General features: G+C 36.6%; 1 protein-coding gene across 1 annotated transcript in view; it reads left to right on the forward strand.

The window, feature by feature from the left end:
* Positions 1 to 18,998, forward strand: part of IPO11 (importin 11) — a 233,060-nt gene that overhangs the window by 113,261 nt on the left and 100,801 nt on the right. Inside the window, exons 22-25 of the mRNA XM_017850710.1 lie at positions 5,922 to 6,037; positions 10,497 to 10,573; positions 16,740 to 16,814; positions 17,244 to 17,329. Of these exons, the coding sequence (XP_017706199.1) occupies positions 5,922 to 6,037; positions 10,497 to 10,573; positions 16,740 to 16,814; positions 17,244 to 17,329 (354 nt within the window). The remainder of the gene's footprint in view (positions 1 to 5,921; positions 6,038 to 10,496; positions 10,574 to 16,739; positions 16,815 to 17,243; positions 17,330 to 18,998) is intronic.

Genomic DNA, 18,998 nt, shown 5'->3' on the forward strand with positions numbered 1-18,998 from the left:
ATGGGCTTCCCTTTGTGGGTAACCCGACCTTTCTCTCTGGCTGCCCTTAACAGTTTTTCCTTCATTTCAACTTTGGTGAATCCGACAATTATGTGTCTTGGAGTTGCTCTTCTTGAGGAGTATCTTTGTGGCATTCTCTGTATTTCCTGAATTTGAATGTTGGCCTGCCTTACTAGGTTGGGGAAGTTCTCCTGGATGATATCCTGAAGAGTGTTTTCCAACTTGGTTCCATTTACCCCCTCACTTTCAGGCACCCCAATCAGACGTAGATTTGGTCTTTTCACATAATCCCATACTTCTTGAAGGCTTTGTTCATTTCTTTTTCCTCTTTTTTCTTTAGACTTCTCTTCTCGCTTCTTTTCATTCATTTGATCCTCAATCGCTGATACACTTTCTTCCAATTGATCGAGTTGGTTACTGAAGCTTTGCATTTGTCACATATTTCTCATGTCATGGTTTTCATCTCTGTCAGTTCGTTTATGGCCTTCTCTGCATTGATTATTCTAGCTATCAATTCTTCCATTCTTTTTTCAAGGTTTTTAGTTTCTTTGCGTTGGGTACGTAATTCCTCCTTTAGCTCTGAGAAGTCTGATGGACTGAAGCCTTCTTCTCTCAACTCGTCAAAGTCATTGTCCGTCCAGCTTTGATCCGTTGCTGTCTATGAGCTGGGTTCCTTTGGAGGGGGAGATGCGCTCTTATTTTTTGAATTTCCAGCTTTTCTGTCCTGCCTTTTCCCCATCTTTGTGGTTTTATCTGCCTTTGGTCTTTGATAATGGTGACGTACTGATGGGGCTTTGGTGTGGGTGTCCTTCCTGTTTGTTAGTATTCCTTCTAACAGTCAGGACCCTCAGCTGTAGGTCTGTTGGAGTTTGCTTGAGGTCCACCCAGACCCTGTTTGCCTGGGTATCAGCAGCAGAGGCTGCAGAAGATAGAATATTGCTGAACAGCGAGTGTACCTATCTGATTCTTGCCTTGGAAGCTTCCTCTCAGGGGTGTACTCCACCGTGTGAGGTGTGGGGTTTTGGTCTGCCCCTAGTGGGGGATGTCTCCCAGTTAAACTACTCAGGGGTCAGGGACCCACTTGAGCAGGCAGTCTGTCTGTTCTCAGGTCTCATCCTCCGTGTTGGGAGATCCACTCCTCTCTTCAAAGCTGTCAGACAGGGTCATTTGCCTCTGCAGAGGTTTCTGCTGCTTTTTTTGTTTGTTTGTTTAGCTGTGCCCTGTCCCTAGAGGTGGAGTCTACAGAGACAGGCAGGCCTCCTTGAGCTGCTGTGGGCTCCACCCAGTTCAAGCTTCCCAGGGGCTTTGTTTACCTACTTAAGCCTCAGCAATGGCGTTCACCCCTCCCGCAGCCTCGCTGCTGCCTTGCCCTTAGTTCTCAGACTGCTGTGCTAGCAATGAGGGAGGCTCTGCAGGCGTGGGACCCTCCCGGCCTGGTGTGAGATATAATATCCTGGTGTGCCGTTTGCTAAGACCCTTGGTAAAGCACAGTATTGGGGTGGGAGTTACCCGATTTTCCAGGTATTGTGTTTCTCAGTTCCCCTTGCTAGGAAAAGGGATTCTCTTCCCCCTTGCGCTTCCCAGGTGAGGTGATGCCTCGCTCTGCTTCAGCTCTTGCTGGTTGGGCTGCAGCAGCTGACCAGCACTGATTGTCCTGCACTCCCTATTGAGATGAACCCGGTACCTCTGTTGAAAATGTGGAAATCACCCATCTTCTGTGTCTCTGGGAGCTGGAGACTGGAGCTGTTCCTATTCGGCCATCTTGCTCCGCCCCCTCACAGTGTTTTCTTTAATGCAGTGTTTTAATTACCAAAGATATTAATAATACATTTTTCTAAATTTTCATCTCTGCCTGCTCTCTGTTTCTTTTAACGTGCTGTTTTCATATTTAGTTTTTTTGTTTTCCGTTTTTCATAGCAAACATTTTAATCATATCTCTTGATCCTTGATTGCCTTCTCTTATTTACTTATGTACTTTCTATTATGAAAAGTTTGAGGCATATACAAAAAAGGAAGAAGAGTGTAATGAATCCTGAAGCATCACCCAACTTCAAGATCAGCATTTTGTCTGTATAAATTTAGGAGTGGACACTAAAAAGCTGAGTGGAAGGATTGTATGTGTGGTGCGGTGGGGAGGCTTGCTGATTGTCGTGGTTTTTTTCCTTGAGACGGGATCTCACTCTGTTGCCCAGGCTGGAGTGCAGTGGTGTGATCTCTGCTCACCACAACCTTCGCCTCCAGAGTTCAAGTGATCCTCCTGCCTCAGCCTCCCTAGTAGCTGGGACTATAGGTGTACGCCACCATGCCTAATTTTTGTGTATTTAATGGAGACAGTGTTTCATACTGTTGGCCAGGCTAGTCTCAAACACCTGACCTTAGCTGATCTGCCCACCTTGACCTCCCAAAGTGTTGGGATTACAGGCGTGAGCCACTGCTCCTGGCCATAATTGTATGTTTTCCTTTTAGAATGATCTCGTTGGGTTTTGTAGGAGAATGTTTTCGGGTTAATTTTTTAAAGTCTTTCCTCAGTGAAAGACCCCTTAGTCTCCTGCCTGTTACATGCTGATGTAATCTTCCTGTTTTATGTCATATCCCTGTTCTTGATTACCTGGTATCTCCTTGTCTTAAAACCATCTGTTTTATCTTAGCAGAAAATAAATAGCTGGTTTTATGCTGGTTCAGAGGAGGGTCGGTTAGTTGTCTGTTTATGTATCTGGATGAGATCTTGGCATCAAACTGCTTTCTAAACATTTTCTAGAAGTCCTCTTATTATTAATAGTTCCTTTTCACTGTCCTCCAATCCTCTGTCCCCCAAATGCATGCATGCATGTGCACACGCACTTGTGCACACACACCCCTCAAAATACCTGGTTCCATTAGTTCCTCAGTCTTTTTTCTGTAGTGTAAATCAGGTAGTTTGTCTTTTCCTGCCGCCCCCGCTGCATTTTAGTTTTGGTTTCTTAGTTAGCTAAATCAGTTAGCACTTGTCTTTCTTCCCAGCTTCCAAAGTGAATTACTTTTATCTCTTCTTATGCTGTCTTTGTATTTCTGTTTTTAGTTCTTTAAAAAAAGGGAAAAATCCTTCTGTATCCTTTTAGTTGGCTTTGGGAAAGAACAGTAGTAAATGCATGTGTTGAAATTGTTCATCCGTTAGCTTTCTCCAGGTGTTAACGTAGTGATTTCTAACACTGCTTTATTTGGTATAGCAGGAATGTAGAGTATAGAGCTTGCGTAGGGGGAACTGGTCAGGAAGGCTATGTGAACATCTCTTGAAGGTCAGAGGAAGAAATGTTATTTTTATTTTAGAAAAGTAGTCAGGGCACCACTGAGGACACTAGTTTGGAAGAGGGTAAAACTAAGGTCAAATAGACTAATTAGGAGACTGTTAATCAGCAAAAAGATGATGAGAACCTGAATTATGGAGAGAAGGGGAAAGATTTGAAAAATATTTAGGAGATATTTCTTCTTCTTTGAAGAAGAAGAACCAGGAGGCACTTATGATATAATTTATCACTAGGTAATTAGTGATTCATGTCACTTGAGTTAGGAAATACAGGAGGAAGAACTGTGTTTTAGGAAGACAATGAGTTGGTTCAGTGTTAGAGGTTGAGATGATGTTCTAGCTGATAATGTGCTGTAGTTAGTTGATTGTCTAGAGTTCAGAGACTTGTTTCAGAGATGATAGATTTGTGTATCATCAGTGTGTTCATGGGACATGAGAAGAGAGCCAAGGATACTACCCTGAGAATGGCCAGTATTTGGAGGGTGCTGTTTTTTGTTGTTTTTTTTTTAACTTCTCTTTTGTGGAAATAATTATAGATTCATGGGACGTTTCAAGGATTGTATAGAGAAATCCCATGTATCCTTCACTCAATTTCTCCTTACATCTTATGTAATTATAGTAGAATATTAATTCTCCCCTCCTTAATTATTCCTGGTAGTTCTCTTATTTTAATAACAGATGAATTTATTTTTGAACTTTCAAAGTATTGTAGGCAATGTCTTGTAGTTACTGTGGACCCAAAGGGTGCTTACATTTACTTAAAGCTGCATATCAGGGATTGGACACATTCTTTAGCCACTAGAATTATAAGGTACTGGATCTCTTCAAGTGTTGATTAAAACAGTGTGTGTGTTTAGCAGTTGCTTTCTTTAGTTTTGCTAATGATAGCATATTTTGAATATTGGAATACACACCTAAGTAAGTAGATAAATTTTCCAAGGAAATTTTAAGCCTACTTGATAATCAAAATGAACTTGACTGTTTTTTTTCTTAATATTCTTTCTTTTTTCTTTCATGAAAGATTGAGCTATGTAGAGTGAAATTGAAGTGAGTTTTAAGGTCCAGTGTGTACTACTGTTAAATAATGGTATTTTCATAATTCTCTTCCTTTGGAAAACTCCTTAATAAAGTCTTCCAAGTGGTTTTCATTATAAAAGGGCCAAAATTGTATTTAACATAAGTTCTGGAGATTTAATATACAGTGCAGTGACTATAGTTAAAAAATAATGTATTGTACACTGGAGAATTGCAGGTAAAATCCCAACAATTGAACTTAGTAGTATGTGTCATCAAAAGGAGAATACATATATGCTATGTGGCCTTATAATTTGCTTTGAATTATATTGACATGTGAATTACTTCTTAGGTGAGGAGGTATTTGGTGATTTATTTGGTTTCCTTTTTGTGTTCATCAAATTATAGATATTATGTTTTACAGATTGACCCCTTTTGTTTTCTTCCAAAATACTTGCTGTGTAATACATTGAATCAACCTCCCTAAGACAGTAATTCAGCAAATTAGAATTTTGTATCAAAACTTATCTTCTTCTTCCATCTTTGTGTTCTTGATTCATTAAAATATTATGAAAATTCTTAAATACGTTGAAAAGATAACAAAAAACTCCTTTGCCGTCATCCCAACATCATCCTTTTTCCTTTCCTGTATCTAAGAAGCAGTAACAATTTTTTTCTGTTTGCGTACAGAAACATTTTTGTGTATACCATATACAGATATCTAGATACTTTAAAAAATTCTTTGACATATGGAATTGTTATACATACTTCTGCACCTTTTAAATTTGTTTGAAAATTTAAAATTCTGTGTCAAATCCTCCCATCCTTTTTGTGTGTGTGTGTGTGTGTGTGTGTGTGTGTGTGTGTGTGTGTGGAGGGAATGGACAGATTCTCGCTCTGTCATGTAGTTTGGAGTGCAGTGATGGGATCATAGCTCACTGACTGCAGCTTTGAACTCTAGGGCTCAAGTGATCCTCCTGCCTCAGTCTCCTGAGTAGCTGGGACTACAAGCAGGCAACACCATGCCTGGCTAACTTTTAAATATTTTTCAAGAACAGAGTCTTGCCATGTTGCCCAGACTGGTCTCCCAACTCCTGGCCTCCAGCAGCCCTCCCGCCTTGGCCTCCCAGTGAGTTGGAATGACAGGTGTGAGCCATGGCGTTCAGCCCCTAAAATCTTTTTTAATGGCTTTTTAATATTCTTGAATCTGAAGTTCCATAATTCAATTACTTTACTGACAAACATTTAGGATAGGTTCGTTTTAGATTATTTAGGCGAAAGCATCTATAGAATTTAAAATACCAAGGTTAATATATCATCTGTAGTGACAGGGAGAGGAAAATAGATATTTCTTATATGTGCAATCTCTTAAAATGAACAGATGTATGTAGCCTTGGCATATACATTTTTTTAACTGCCAATAGGCAATTGAATAATATTTTTTAATTTTTCCTTTCCAATTATAAACAGAACTAACTTTGTTTTAGTATTGCTTGACCTTCCTAAAAATATGATTCATTTTTTTTTTAATTGGTTTTAGGGCTTTTTATATGATAGGTAATTTTTTGGTGGGGGATGGGACATTAGAGTGTCTTATTGTAAGTTTTATTTATACTTCCCATAGGGATTAGGAGCAGACAGCAAGAACCTGTACCCTTTCCTGCTCCCAGTTATTCAACTGAGTACAGATGTTTCCCAGCCTCCACATGTTTATCTTCTGGAAGATGGTTTAGAATTATGGTAAGAGGAAAAACTTAATACCATGGATCTTATTTTATTCGTGACCTTTCCTACTCTCATGCCAGTGAAGTTAAGGTCATGTAATAGAGCTTTGAAAACAAAAAGTGTAAACTCTGTTTCTTCAAACTGGGCCATATATCTCCTTTTTTTTGGCAGCTGTCACTCAGTGTAGGATTACAGTAGACAAAGTTAAAGGTGGACATTTCAGTAGGAACTCAGCTGCATTTCATCTTTTGGAATTTGTCATGTAAAATGGGGTCGTGGTAACTTTTTCAAAAAGTTATTGACTTATAATTTCCAGTCTGTTAAATGAGATATTTGGGGGGTATTAAGGTCCTCTTACTACCTAACCAAGTATTGAGATATTATACCTCAGCTCAGATACTAATGCTACTTATAGTCTTAACTTACTGTTTTACTGAGTAAATTAGTAGTATGTATTATTAAGAGGTTAAAAAAAATGCCCTACTTCTGTGGCAGCTTAGTGCTACAAAGGCTTATTGACTGCCCACGGTGTGTAAGCAGCTGTGCTAGAAAATCCTTTTGCTTTATTAAGCTCACTGTACTGTTGGCAACAGTTTTTTCCAGAGATAATCTTTCAGTAATACATGAAAAGTTTCAAAATCCTGTTATGTAAATTGATAGTACAGTTAAAGAAAGCAAATCATAGAAATCAACCATAAAAGAAATGAACATTTGTTTCTCTTCATCCCTGCCTCCCTCCCTTTGGAACTTGCTTCCTTCTATTGTTTTTCTTAGATGTCTAGAATTTAACAGTTTTGGTTCTTAGAAATTACCTTTGATGCAAATTATAAATAATGATCTATATCAGGATATGAGATGAATGACTTTAAAACTTTACTAAGTAGATACTTATTAATTTGTGGTTTGCATTTCTCAGAAAGGTATTGTTCAAACTGAAATGGCATCTATATGGTTTGGTTGTAAATCAGCCTGTTGTTGAAATATTTTATATTCAAACATTTATATTTGTATAAGGATGGATTACTTTAGATCAGAGGTTGGCAAACTTGTACTGGACAGGACCAGATATTAAATATTTTAGGCTTTCTAAGTGACACAGTCTTTGTTGCAACTATTCGACTCTACTGTCAGTGTCAAAACCGTCATAGACAATACATAAACAAGTAGGTATGGCTGTGCACCAGTTAAACATCATTTATAGAAATAAATACGTGGGTGGATTTAGCCCATGAGCTGTAGTTTGCCAACCTCTGCCCTAGATTGTAAGATAAAATATTAATTCCTGGCAGATAAATAATTTTTATAAACATGTAAATACTATATGATGTTGAATGTTAGAAAAAAATCCAATATTAAAGAGATTAGACTTAGAGTTATCAGTATTGCTGACAATATATTAATGTGTTTATTAAAATGTAGACATTTTCAAGAGATTACATTAAAAGTAGCAGTAAAATGCACTGCTTTGTTAATGGTAATGTTTTTTCCTAGCCTTTAGTTACATGCTAACAAAAATAAATTATTAGGAGAAAATTTTTTTAATTACCTAATTTGTTAATAGTTGAGTTTCTTTAAAGAGAAAAAATTCATGAAGAAACTCCTTCTTCATGAATTTTTCTTGATGGGTTAGAGTTTATATTTGAAATTAGGCAAACATAGGTGCCATTCCCAGTGATACTATTGCATTCTATATGTAATTTGAATAAGTTAATCATCATTGGTGAACCACAGTTTCCTTATCTGTAAAATGAAGAGTAATTCCTACCCTTACGTGATTGTTGTGGATATGAGATAATGTTTGCTGAAGTGGTTGGCACTTTGGATATGGCATTCAATGCCTGAAAATAATTCAAGATTGCCTGGGAAGCGAAGGACAGATAGAGAACATTCTGCCCAGGGCACAATTCTAATGAACTTGTAACATTTTGAGGACACAAGGAGCCATCTACAAAGACAGAGAAGAGCTATGTACTTATATAGTAGGAAAACCAAGCCAAGAGAGAATAATATTTCCTAGAAGAGGGGAGAGTGGTCCACTTTGTCAAATGTTGCTGATTTTCCTAGTAAGATTGGTATAGAGATGTGAATTTGGCCACATGAAGATGTTAGGAGGGTTTTCACCGGAGTGGTAAGAACATAAATTAGAATTGGAATAGACTGAAGAATGAATTGAAGGTAAGTCCGTACAGACTGTACACACTGATAACTTGTTTGAGAGCTTTTACTGTTAAGAGGAGCGTAGAAATGGGGCAACAGCTGGGTAGTGTGGGAAATGTTAAGATCTAGAGGAATGGGTGAGGCTGGATTGAGAGAGTGGGATAAGTAAAGGAGGCAAACAGGGGTGGGATTCAGAGCTCAAGTGGAGGGGTTGAATTTTGGTAGCAGCTGGGATACTTCATCCATTTTAACTGGAGGCAGAAGGTGGTTTTCCAAATTTTGTAGTGGAATGAGATAGGAAGTTGTTCCATCCAATGGCTTCTATTTTCTTGACAAAATATGAAGCATTGTCGTTAGTGGTGAGTAATGGGCTGAATTAGGAGTTTGTACAAGATATGAGAGGTCTGTAGGTGAGAGAAGGTATGAAGTAGTTATTTAGAGAATGGGAATTTGAATTTATTAGGGATGAAACCAGTACCACTCGATGTTTGGGCTCACGAATATAAAGTGAAACTCTCAGACTGATTATGTGATTTATCTCCCACTATGGCTTTTTATTTTCCTCTTGCTCCATCTCACTAGAGATTTGTCAGTTACTAGTCTTTTCAAAAACAACCATTGGCCTTGGTTCTCTTTGTTGTGTATCTGTTTCCTATTTATTAATATCTGTTCTTATGTTTATTATCTTATTCTGCTTGCTTTAGGTTTATAGGCTTGTTGTCATTTGATCTCCATTCTAAGAAAATCAGCTCATCAACTTTTAGCCTTTCTTCTATCATAATATAAACATTTAATACAATAAATTATTTTTATACAGAATTTGAACAAAAGACCTTGTATAGTTGTTTTTTTTTTTATTTTTAAGATAATTGGATGAGGTAGTAATGAATACTGGTAAGCAGTCAGCAGTATCAGCTATATCTTATTAAATGTAATATGATCATTTTAAAAAATGAAACAAATTTGATTGCTTTTTGTCATTTACTCAAAAGATCATATCTTTCTCTTAAGAACCTTGACTTCCTAGGATAAACTTGACTTGGTGGGGAATTCCACTATTAATGCATATTATAAACATTTTTCTAATACTTTATTTTTTCCTCTATTAATGAGCTGGATCTATGATCTACATTTTGTGATTCTTTTGATTTTATATCAGTGCTATGTTTAACAATTTAAAATGGTTTTCATTGCACTGGAATGATTTTTGTGATATGTACCAATCTATTCTTTATGTGTTTGAACAATTAATTAATAAAAGGAACTGGAAATAGACCAATGTTGGGGGCCAGGGGTTCTTTACAGTTATGATAGCATCATCAGGTAATTCTTTAGTTTTTAATTTTTATAGCCAATATTAGATTTTGAATAGGCTTTCCCCTCCTTTCGTCGCTGCTGTTTTGACAATCAAAACAATCCTTGTTTTGAGGGTTGGGGGATGTGAACAGATGGACCAACCACACACTTCTGTGATAACCCACCATGGATATATATTATGTCATGGATTGTGGTCAGATTAGTTTGTAATTGGCCTTTGTTACACTAAACCTTCCATGTATACGTATTATATTATGGATTGTTTCATAACTGCTAATGCGGTCAGATTGGCTTGTAATCGACTTTATTGTACTAAGTTCATATTTATTAAGCATTTAGCATAAGTTTTACTAATTTATTAGCCTAGTTTCCCATCGAAGAACACATCAATTACGTGTGGCAGAGGGACATATCAAGAAAATCAGAAAAACAAAATAACTTTTTTACCTGTTTGACCAATTTGTAATAGTTATAGTTTTGGTTTATTGTTATAATTTCATTATTATGGATACTTTAGTATATACAGTTGTGTCTTTCTATCAACAGGAGATTCATTCCAGGACTACCACATATACAAAAAATCATGCATACTACAGTCCCGCAATCAGCTCTGCGGAACCTGTGTATATGTGTATGTGAAAAGTCAGCCCTCCATGTACTTTGGTTTTGCATCCTGTGAATACTGTATTTTTAATCTTGCATTTGGTTGAAAAAGTCTGGGTATAAGTGGACCCACTCAGTGTAAAGCCATGTTGTGCAAGGGTCAACTGTAGTTACTTTCCTTACTACTTTTGCTATGTATGTAGAAATACTACATAATTTGTAGACAGGTTTTTATTTTGAGGCATTTGGTTAATTCTTTCTTAGATAATTTTTATAACTTACTGATTATACACTTACCTTTCTTCATTTAAATGAGACCTTTTAAAAGATTTAAGTCATATGTTAATGGCTTTAATGGCCGTGGAAAGTGACTTAATCATCTGTTTTTCCTTTCTAGGTTAGTAACTTTGGAAAACAGCCCATGTATCACACCAGAGTTGCTGCGTATATTTCAGAATATGTCACCACTTCTTGGTATGTGTTAAAGCATAAACTTACTAATGTTTTTTAATGCAACCATAATTTGAAGGCATTGAAACAGATTTTTTTTTTATATATATATATATAAAAGTTCAACTTTTAGTTTAGATTCAGGGGATATATGTACAGGTTTGTTACATGGATATGTTGCATGATGTTTAGGTTTGGGGTCCAGTTGATTCTGTCATCCAGTTAGTGAACATAGTACCTAATAGTTTTTTAACCTTTGAGTTCCTCCCTCTGCCTTCTAGTAGTCCGCAGTATCTATTTTTGCCATGATGATGTCCATGAGTACTCAGTGTTTAGCTTCCATTTATAAATGAGAATATACATACTTTCCATTTTTATTTAATCCCTGATACTGACAAATAAGTCAGTTGGTGGTGTTTGTTTTGTTTTGAGACAAGGTCTTTCTCTGCTGCCCAGGCTGGAGTGCAGTGGCATGGCATCTACTGCAGCTTCAAACTCCTGGACTGAAGCAACTCCTCTAGCTTCCTGAGTAGCTAGAGCTACAGGCACACACCACCACATCTGGCTATTTTTTTTGGAGACGGAGTTTTGCTCTTGTTGCGCCGGCTAGAGTGTAATGGCTTGATCTCGGCTCATGGCAGCCTCCACCTCCCAGGTTCAAACTATTCTCCTGCCTCAGCCTCCTGAGTAGCTACGATTACAGGCCTGCATCACCACACCCAGCTAATTTTTGTATTTTAGTAGAGACGGGGTTTCACCATGTTGGCCAGGCTGGTCTCGAACTCGTGACCTGGTGATCTGCCTGCCTTGGCCTCCCAATGTGCTGGGATGGTCAGAGGCAAAAAATGTCCCTGAGGTATAATGAATGACACACTGGAAAAATAGACTCACTCTTTGAAAATACCAGCAAATGTGGACTAAAAACAATTGTAACTGATTAAAAAATCATTTTCTTGCCTTATTTGTTGCGTGACCATGGTGGTTAGATCATGTGATTAGTTCTTCACATTTTCTCCTAAATTTTTTGTTGCTCTTTTCAAGTAACAATCAAGGTAACCATTTGTTTTGCAATAAAGAGACATTTGTTGTTTGTTATCTAGAGTCCCCATAAAAGGAAAAACTTACCAAAGATGAAGTCAGTGGCAATAGCTATTGATCTACTAGGAAAAATTTTTTCTTTCAGTCATCATAGAGAAAGAGAATAGGGTTCTTTGGTGAAGGCCTTTTTCGTTCTGTTCTACCTAATTTTGAGACTGCATACCATCCTGCTTTAGGCAATCCACAGGCTTCTTTATATTTGACCTAGGATTAGACACCTCAGCCAGACCTTTTACCAACTTTGTCATAAACAACATTTAGCTGCTCCCACATATGTGTGATTTCACACATTGGTATCTTTTCACCATTTTCCACCTCAAATTCAGCATGCTTAGTCTCCACAATGCTCATTTCCCTAAGAGTGGTGGGAGAGGGATTGGTAATCAAGAATAAGAGATTTAAATAGAAAGCATATGACTTACTTTACTATACCTGTATGACACTATTTTTAGTGTAGCTTTAGGTAAGTGCTCTAGTGTAGTGGTTTTTTGGTGGTGGTGGTGGTGGGTTTTTTTTGTTTTTTTGTTTTGTTTTTTGTTTTTTGTTTTTTTTGGTTTGTTTGCTTTGTGTGTGTGTTTTTTTTTGTTTGTTTGTTTGTTTTTGAGACAGAAGCTTGCTCTGTCACTCAGGCTAGAGTGCAGTGGCTCAATCTCAGCTCAGTGCAACCTCCGCCTCCCAGGTTCAAGCAGTTCTCCTGCCTCAGCCTTCCCGAGTTGCTGGGACTACAGGAATGCGCCACCATGCCCAGCTAATTTTTGTATTTTTAGTAGTGAAAGGGTTTCACCATGTTGCCCAGGCGCTCTCAAACTCCTGGCCTAATGTGATCCGCCTGCCTCGGCATCCCAGCGTGCTGGGATTACAGGCTTGAGCCACTGTGCCCATCCTCTAGTGTAGTTTTAACGATAGAAAGCTTTGTAGTTGATGCATATTTCTTACCAAATCAGTAAGTTTTATGTGTTTAGAATAATACCTGGCACAGCATTATCCTACCATTGACTGGCTCTTCAGGATTTGTTACTTTACTGAATCAAGAACTAATGAAATTTCAACCTTTTGATAACGGATATTCAATTTCAACTTTTTTAATTTTTAAAGATTTAAAAAGTTCCATTTTATAAAGTTTCGATGAATATAGGTGATGTGGATGCTATTGAATTGTTTTCTACTTTTATTGTTCAAACTAGTATGTGTATTTACATCAATAGTGAAGAAATTCTGTTTACAAATTACATTTGTTCATGTTTATTAGTACATCTTGACCTCAGTATTACTTTTATTTTGTTTTGACATACAGCTTTTTGTATGTTCGTTCCTCCCTCCCTCCCTTCCTTTTCTTTCTTTCCTTCTTTTTCTTTCTCTCTTTCTTTCCTTCTTTCTTTCTTTCTTTCTTTCTTTCTTTCTTTCTTTCTTTCTTTCTTTCTTTCTTTCTCTCTCTCTCTCTCTCTCTTTCTTTCTTTCTTTCTTTCTTTTCTCTCTCTCTCTCTCTCTCTTTCTTTCTTTCCCTCTTCTCTTCTCTTCTCTTCTCTTCTCTTCTCTTCTCTTCTCTTCCTCTTCTCTTCTCTTCTCTTCTCTTCTCTTCTCTTCTCTTCTCTTCTCTTCTCTTCTCTTCTCTTCTCTTCTCTTTTCCCCTCCCCTCCCCTCCCCTCTGTTTCACTCTTGTTGCCCAGGCTGGAGTGCGATGGCGTGATCTTGGCTCATCGCTGCCTCCATCTCCCGAGTTCAAGAGATTCTCCTGCCTCAGCCTCCCGAGTAGCTGAGATTACAGGCATGTGCCACCATCCTGGCTATTTTTTGTATTTTTAGTAGAGGTGGGGTTTCTCCATGTTAGTCAGGCTGGTCTTGAACTCCCGACCTCAGGTGATCCATCCGCCTTGGCCTCCCAAAGTGCTGGGATTACAGATGTGAGCCACCTGCCCAGCCGTACATTCTTTCATATAAGTTTAAAAATTTATTTTTAAATACAACCAGAATATTTAATCTTTTAAGAGTATAAACCAAAATGAATACTGTTTTTGTATCAGTTAAATTCTCTTATTAGAACAATGCTTTTAAACTATCTATTTAATGAGTATGCTGGGTATTATATTTTTCTAAGCAGAAATTAAGCCACTGGGCTAGTTGCAGTGGCTCATGCCTGTAATCAGGTAGATTGCTTGAGGGCAGGAGTTTGAGACCAGCGTGGGCGACATAGCAAGACCTCATGTCTACAGGAAATAAAAGTTAGCCGGCCTTGGTGGCCCATGCTTGTGGTTCTAGCTGCTCAGGAGGCTGAAGCAAGAGGATCAAGGCTGCAGTGGCTGCAATGAGCCGTTACTCTGCTCTTGGATTCCAGCTTGGGCAACAGAGCAAGACGCTTTCTCTTAAAAAAAGAAAGGAAGAAAGCAAGCCACTGGCAGAAAGTTTCCTACTTTAAAACATATAAAGCCAACATTATAGAACACTTTAAGATGTTTAAGTTAATGTTTTTTTTAGGATGTGTTAAGTATGAATATATTCAAGGCTAAGATTCATTTTATGTCCTTTTCCCTACATGTAAATAGAATCTGATGAATTTTAAGCAGAACCAAAGGCTGTAACTAGAAGTAATTCTATTAATTTAGTTCTAATAGCTTTTTTTCTTTAAGTCTATGTTATGGTGTTAATTTACGTAGTATTCTCATTACTTAAAAGATCAGCATATGACTGGCTCGTCCTAGTTATTGCGAATGCGACACTGATGTTCCTTTAAGTGTAAACTTTTTCAGCTGGTAACTTTCTGTCAAATTTGGAAAGGATGAAGTAGATTTCTCCAGATTCTGTATAACATAATTTAATAATTCACTCCCTCTCCTCTTTACAGAAATTTAAAGAAATATATAAAATGTAAAATAAAAAATATAGGAGCAAAATTATAAATAAAAGCAAATAGGAGTAGATTATAAAATAAAATCACACTAAAGATATGAATCATATATGCCCAGTGCATAACTAAATACTTCGATAGGTTATATACAGGTTTACCTTAGAGCTCTGTAGCGGTCTATGAAAAGAAAAACTAATCACTTAAATCAGGGATTTTCATTCTTGGCTCTGTTGACATTTGGGTCAGGTAATTTTTTTGTTGTGGGGGACTTTCCTGTGTATTGAAGGATGTTTAATAGTATCCTCAGCTTCTACCTGCTTGATGATAGCGATGACAAAAATGTTTCTATACATTACCAGATGTCCTGTAGGGGACGAAATTGCCCCTGGCTGCAAACTCTAGACATAAATTACTCGGTATCTGGAAGTAAATACATATCTATTGCATGATTGAAGTATAACTGCTTGGTATTAGGACTAGACAACTTTTCTTCAGAGTCTCACTAGGGACTTGTGGATGTAATGAACAGTATCCAGTACCTTAAAACAGATCAATTTGTTAATTTTAGGGCTATGTGTAATATCAGTATTTGTTTATTTATTTATTTGATGATGATAACATGTCCAAGAAAATTTTGTCAGTGCCATCCTGGGCATGGCAGAGGCATGGAAGGCAGTGTGAAGTGACCTAATTTGTATAGAATGGTCCAGGAATAGTTTTTAAATATCTGTAGGAAGAAATAGGCTCTTTTCTTTTTATATCAAGTCTTCTTAAATGTTGGGGTTTTTTTAACATTGATTTTAATAAAATTATACTTGGCAATGATTTCAAAATTATATTCCCTGATATGCCTGGAATGAAGCCATTCTCAGTTCTCTCTTAAATATAGACCCTTGGCCCTACTTTTCATGGCGATGGCCAGACAGTCCGCTGTTCATTGTTGGTCTACAAAAAAAGTATGCACAATTGCAGGCTTTCTCCTTGAGGAGAAAAGGATAATGTGAATTTTTCATAATGATAGCTTTATCTAATATAAAGGACCCCTTTATTCTGAGATTTTATTTATCTTCTGTTGTAAAAGATACTTAGATGACAGCTTTTGGTTTTTTTATGTCTTTTAGATTAGTAACTAGTAATAAGTTTATCATTTCCTGTCCCCTTCTTATCCTCATTTTTTAAAACTGTCAAATCCTAAAGTTTAGGAACTAATGCCTTTAAAGACATTTTGAGACAGGGTAGGATTGTCATTCTTTTGTGAAAATAAATGGAAAATTCACATCTGAATAGAATGTCTTCTTTCATTAGGATATGATAAATAAGAACATAGGGGTTTATCTTTTGCCAGAAATTGAGAAAAAACCGTTTGTCTGATTGTGAGTGAATATAATTTCTAAAATACTTGCAGCAAAGAATAGCAGGTTTTAGGCATCGATGGTATTTTGTGGTCATATTTTAATCTGTATAATTTTATACATACAGCCTATATTCTTTTATTTTATTAAGTAGTGAAACATGTAAAATAGCACAGTGTCAACCTTTGATCATATTCAGTTTTAGCAAGTAGTTTGTATTCTGCACTTGCAAAGGAATAGCTAAAAAGAATATCCTTTTCTGATAAAAGCTGAAAGATTGAAAATATCTAAACTTAATATAATTTTTTTGGAGGGTGATCAGGACTCTGTTGAGAAGTCGTATCGTGTATTTAGTGCAAGTGCAGTAACACTCAGTAAATATTCACTGAGTGAACCCATTTAAGTAGATGTCAAAATATGATGGTAAAATGATTCGGTTTCATGTAGTTTGCCATGCTAGCAGTAAAAATTTATTTTGAAATGAAAGGTTGGGTCAAATGGTTAGGTATTTTTTTTCTGAAAGGAAAAAATATGGGGAGCTTGGCTTTTTAATGAATGTTTCACCTAGTGAAAAGCAAATGAGATAGCATTAAGCTTTGGGTTGATACCAGTATTCATTCATTCATTCATTCATTCATTCATTCATTCATTCATTGAGACATTCACTCTTTTGCCCACCCTAGAGTTCAGTGGCATAATCATTGCTGACTGTACCCTTTAAGTCCTAGTGATGTCAGTTTTTAGATATCTATAGATACTAGTAGTCTGAATAGTGCTCGGAAGAGATTTCTAGAGTATGCGAATTAGTTTTAAATAACCATGAATCACTTCATTTAAACTAATTTTGAGCAGTGAATTAATTTGTTTTTTGTTTGTTTGACATTTATTGTTTTGGCAGAACTAAGTTCAGAAAATCTTAGAACTTGCTTTAAGATCATCAATGGTTATATCTTTTATCATCAACGGAATTTTACAGGTATGTTGTAGTAGTTTTGCATTATATGAAATTATATAATTATTATTTTGATTATTTCTTATTTGAAATCAGGGATGCCTTTTCAAACTTTTAAGATTGGTCTTATTTTAAGGCAGAGAAACATTGACTGTGAGCATTTCCCATTGCAGGGCAGATGTGCTGCATGCAGTTCCTTTCTTACTTAATGCAGAAAATGTGCTATGTTAACAAATTTTATATTCCTATAAAATCAGTGTATCGATAATCTATATTTTTATTTGGCATAATCTTTTTTCTTTAACTTTTCCTAAGAGTTCCAATTGAAATTTGATATGCTTAGACCATTAGTGTATAATTCTGAAGTGCATTATAATGAATCTCAAATGAAATTGTATGCCTTTTTGATATTACAGATATATTCTTACATATATTGACTTTTAATTGAATTTCAGACATACGCAGTAGGTCTATGCCAGTCGTTTTGTGAACTTTTAAAGGAAATTACTACAGAAGGTCAAGTTCAGGTGCTCAAGGTATTGTAATCATTTTAAATGAATATATTTGTGAGTTTTTCATTTATATTTTATAATTGGGTGTGGACTTTCATTTGGGTGTGGATGGTTCACAAGAAGGACAAGAGTTGATATAGTTCTAGACAGGCTATTTTAGCAGTTTTCAGTTGGTTTAATACCTGTGGACCAGAGTTCTCAAATCTGAAGATTCATACACTTTCAACAGGCAACAGATCAACTGGACATCTTATGAAAATTCAATTCTGGATTTCTAACAAGGTCTGAACTGATTGGGATGTTGCCTATCTTGAGACCTTACTTTGGGTAGTAAGGATTTAAAAACTTGCAAATTATGCAGTGATGTAATATCTGATACTTCTCATTCTTTCATTTTGTTAGTCTGCTGTTGGGACAAAGTTTTCACTTTATAATTTGGTGGCTTTAATTTGAGTTAGCTATCAAAATTAGAGTACCATGTTTGTTGAGATTGTGTAACTATGAACCAACAGTCTCTAAGTTATATATTATCTTTATATATTATACCTGTCTTAAAGATATAAATAGTATTCAATGTATGTATTTACATATAAACATAAATGTATGTAGAAATATATTAAAATATCTTTATGTATGGACTTTGAGAGAAGGTATAGCTGTTAAAAGTACCCGTATTTGGGTGCAGCAAACCAACACAGCACATGTATACATACGTGTCAAACCTGCACGTTGTACACATGTATCCTAGAACCTAAAGTATAATAAAATAAATAAATACAAAATTGATTAAAAATAAAAAGAAAAGGACCCCTATTTTTAGTGTTGAGTTTCTCGGCTATGTTCTAAGATATGAGAACTGAATTTCTATCACAACAAAGTAGCATTACATTATGGTGTGAAAATCGTGGCATAGCATTAGAGCCTAAAAATGATTTCACTTCCTCCCAGTGAAATGAAAGAGGTTACCCAAAGAGGTTTGCTGTAAAAAGTACACTTAAGTAATCACAATAACTGTAAGCAAGGATCCAAAGTGTACTTTAGGATCTAATTGGGTAAAAGTTTGTGCATATAATGAAGTCTTACTTCATAATAACTGATATGGTTAGGCTTTGTGTCCACACCCAAATCACCCTATGATCAAGGGGATTGTAGGCATTACCGCCCCCTGATTAGTTATCTCTACCTGGTCTCCCAAGTCAAGGGAATCCTGGGGATGGTTTCCCCCATGCTGTTCTCATGATAGCGAGTCCTCACGAGATCTGATTGTTTTATAAGGGCCTCCTCCCGCTTCGCTCAGCACTTCTTCCTGCCATCCTGTGAAGAAGCTGCCTCGCTTCCCTTTTGCCTTCTGCCTTGATTGTAAGTTTCCTAAGGCCTCCCCAGCTATGCTGAACTGTGACTCAGTTAAACCTCTTTCCTTTATAAATTACCCAGTCTCAGGCAGTTCTTTATAGCAGTATGAAAATTGACTCATACATTAACCAATAAAATACCATCTAGATTTGCATAAGCACAGTCTATGACATTTGCACAACAGTGAAATCGCCTGATGACACATTTCTCAGAACATATCCCTGTTGATAAGTGGCGCATGACTGTGTTTTTATTCACTGTCACAACTCTGCTAGCATGAATCAGGGTAATACAGTGTTAAGTACTGCAGAGAAGTGAACAAGAATAAAGAGATTCTTTA

This window comes from Rhinopithecus bieti, unplaced genomic scaffold (genome assembly GCF_001698545.2).
Source record: "Rhinopithecus bieti isolate Rb0 unplaced genomic scaffold, ASM169854v2 scaffold_2409, whole genome shotgun sequence".
In the NCBI taxonomy this organism is placed as follows: domain Eukaryota; kingdom Metazoa; phylum Chordata; class Mammalia; order Primates; family Cercopithecidae; genus Rhinopithecus; species Rhinopithecus bieti.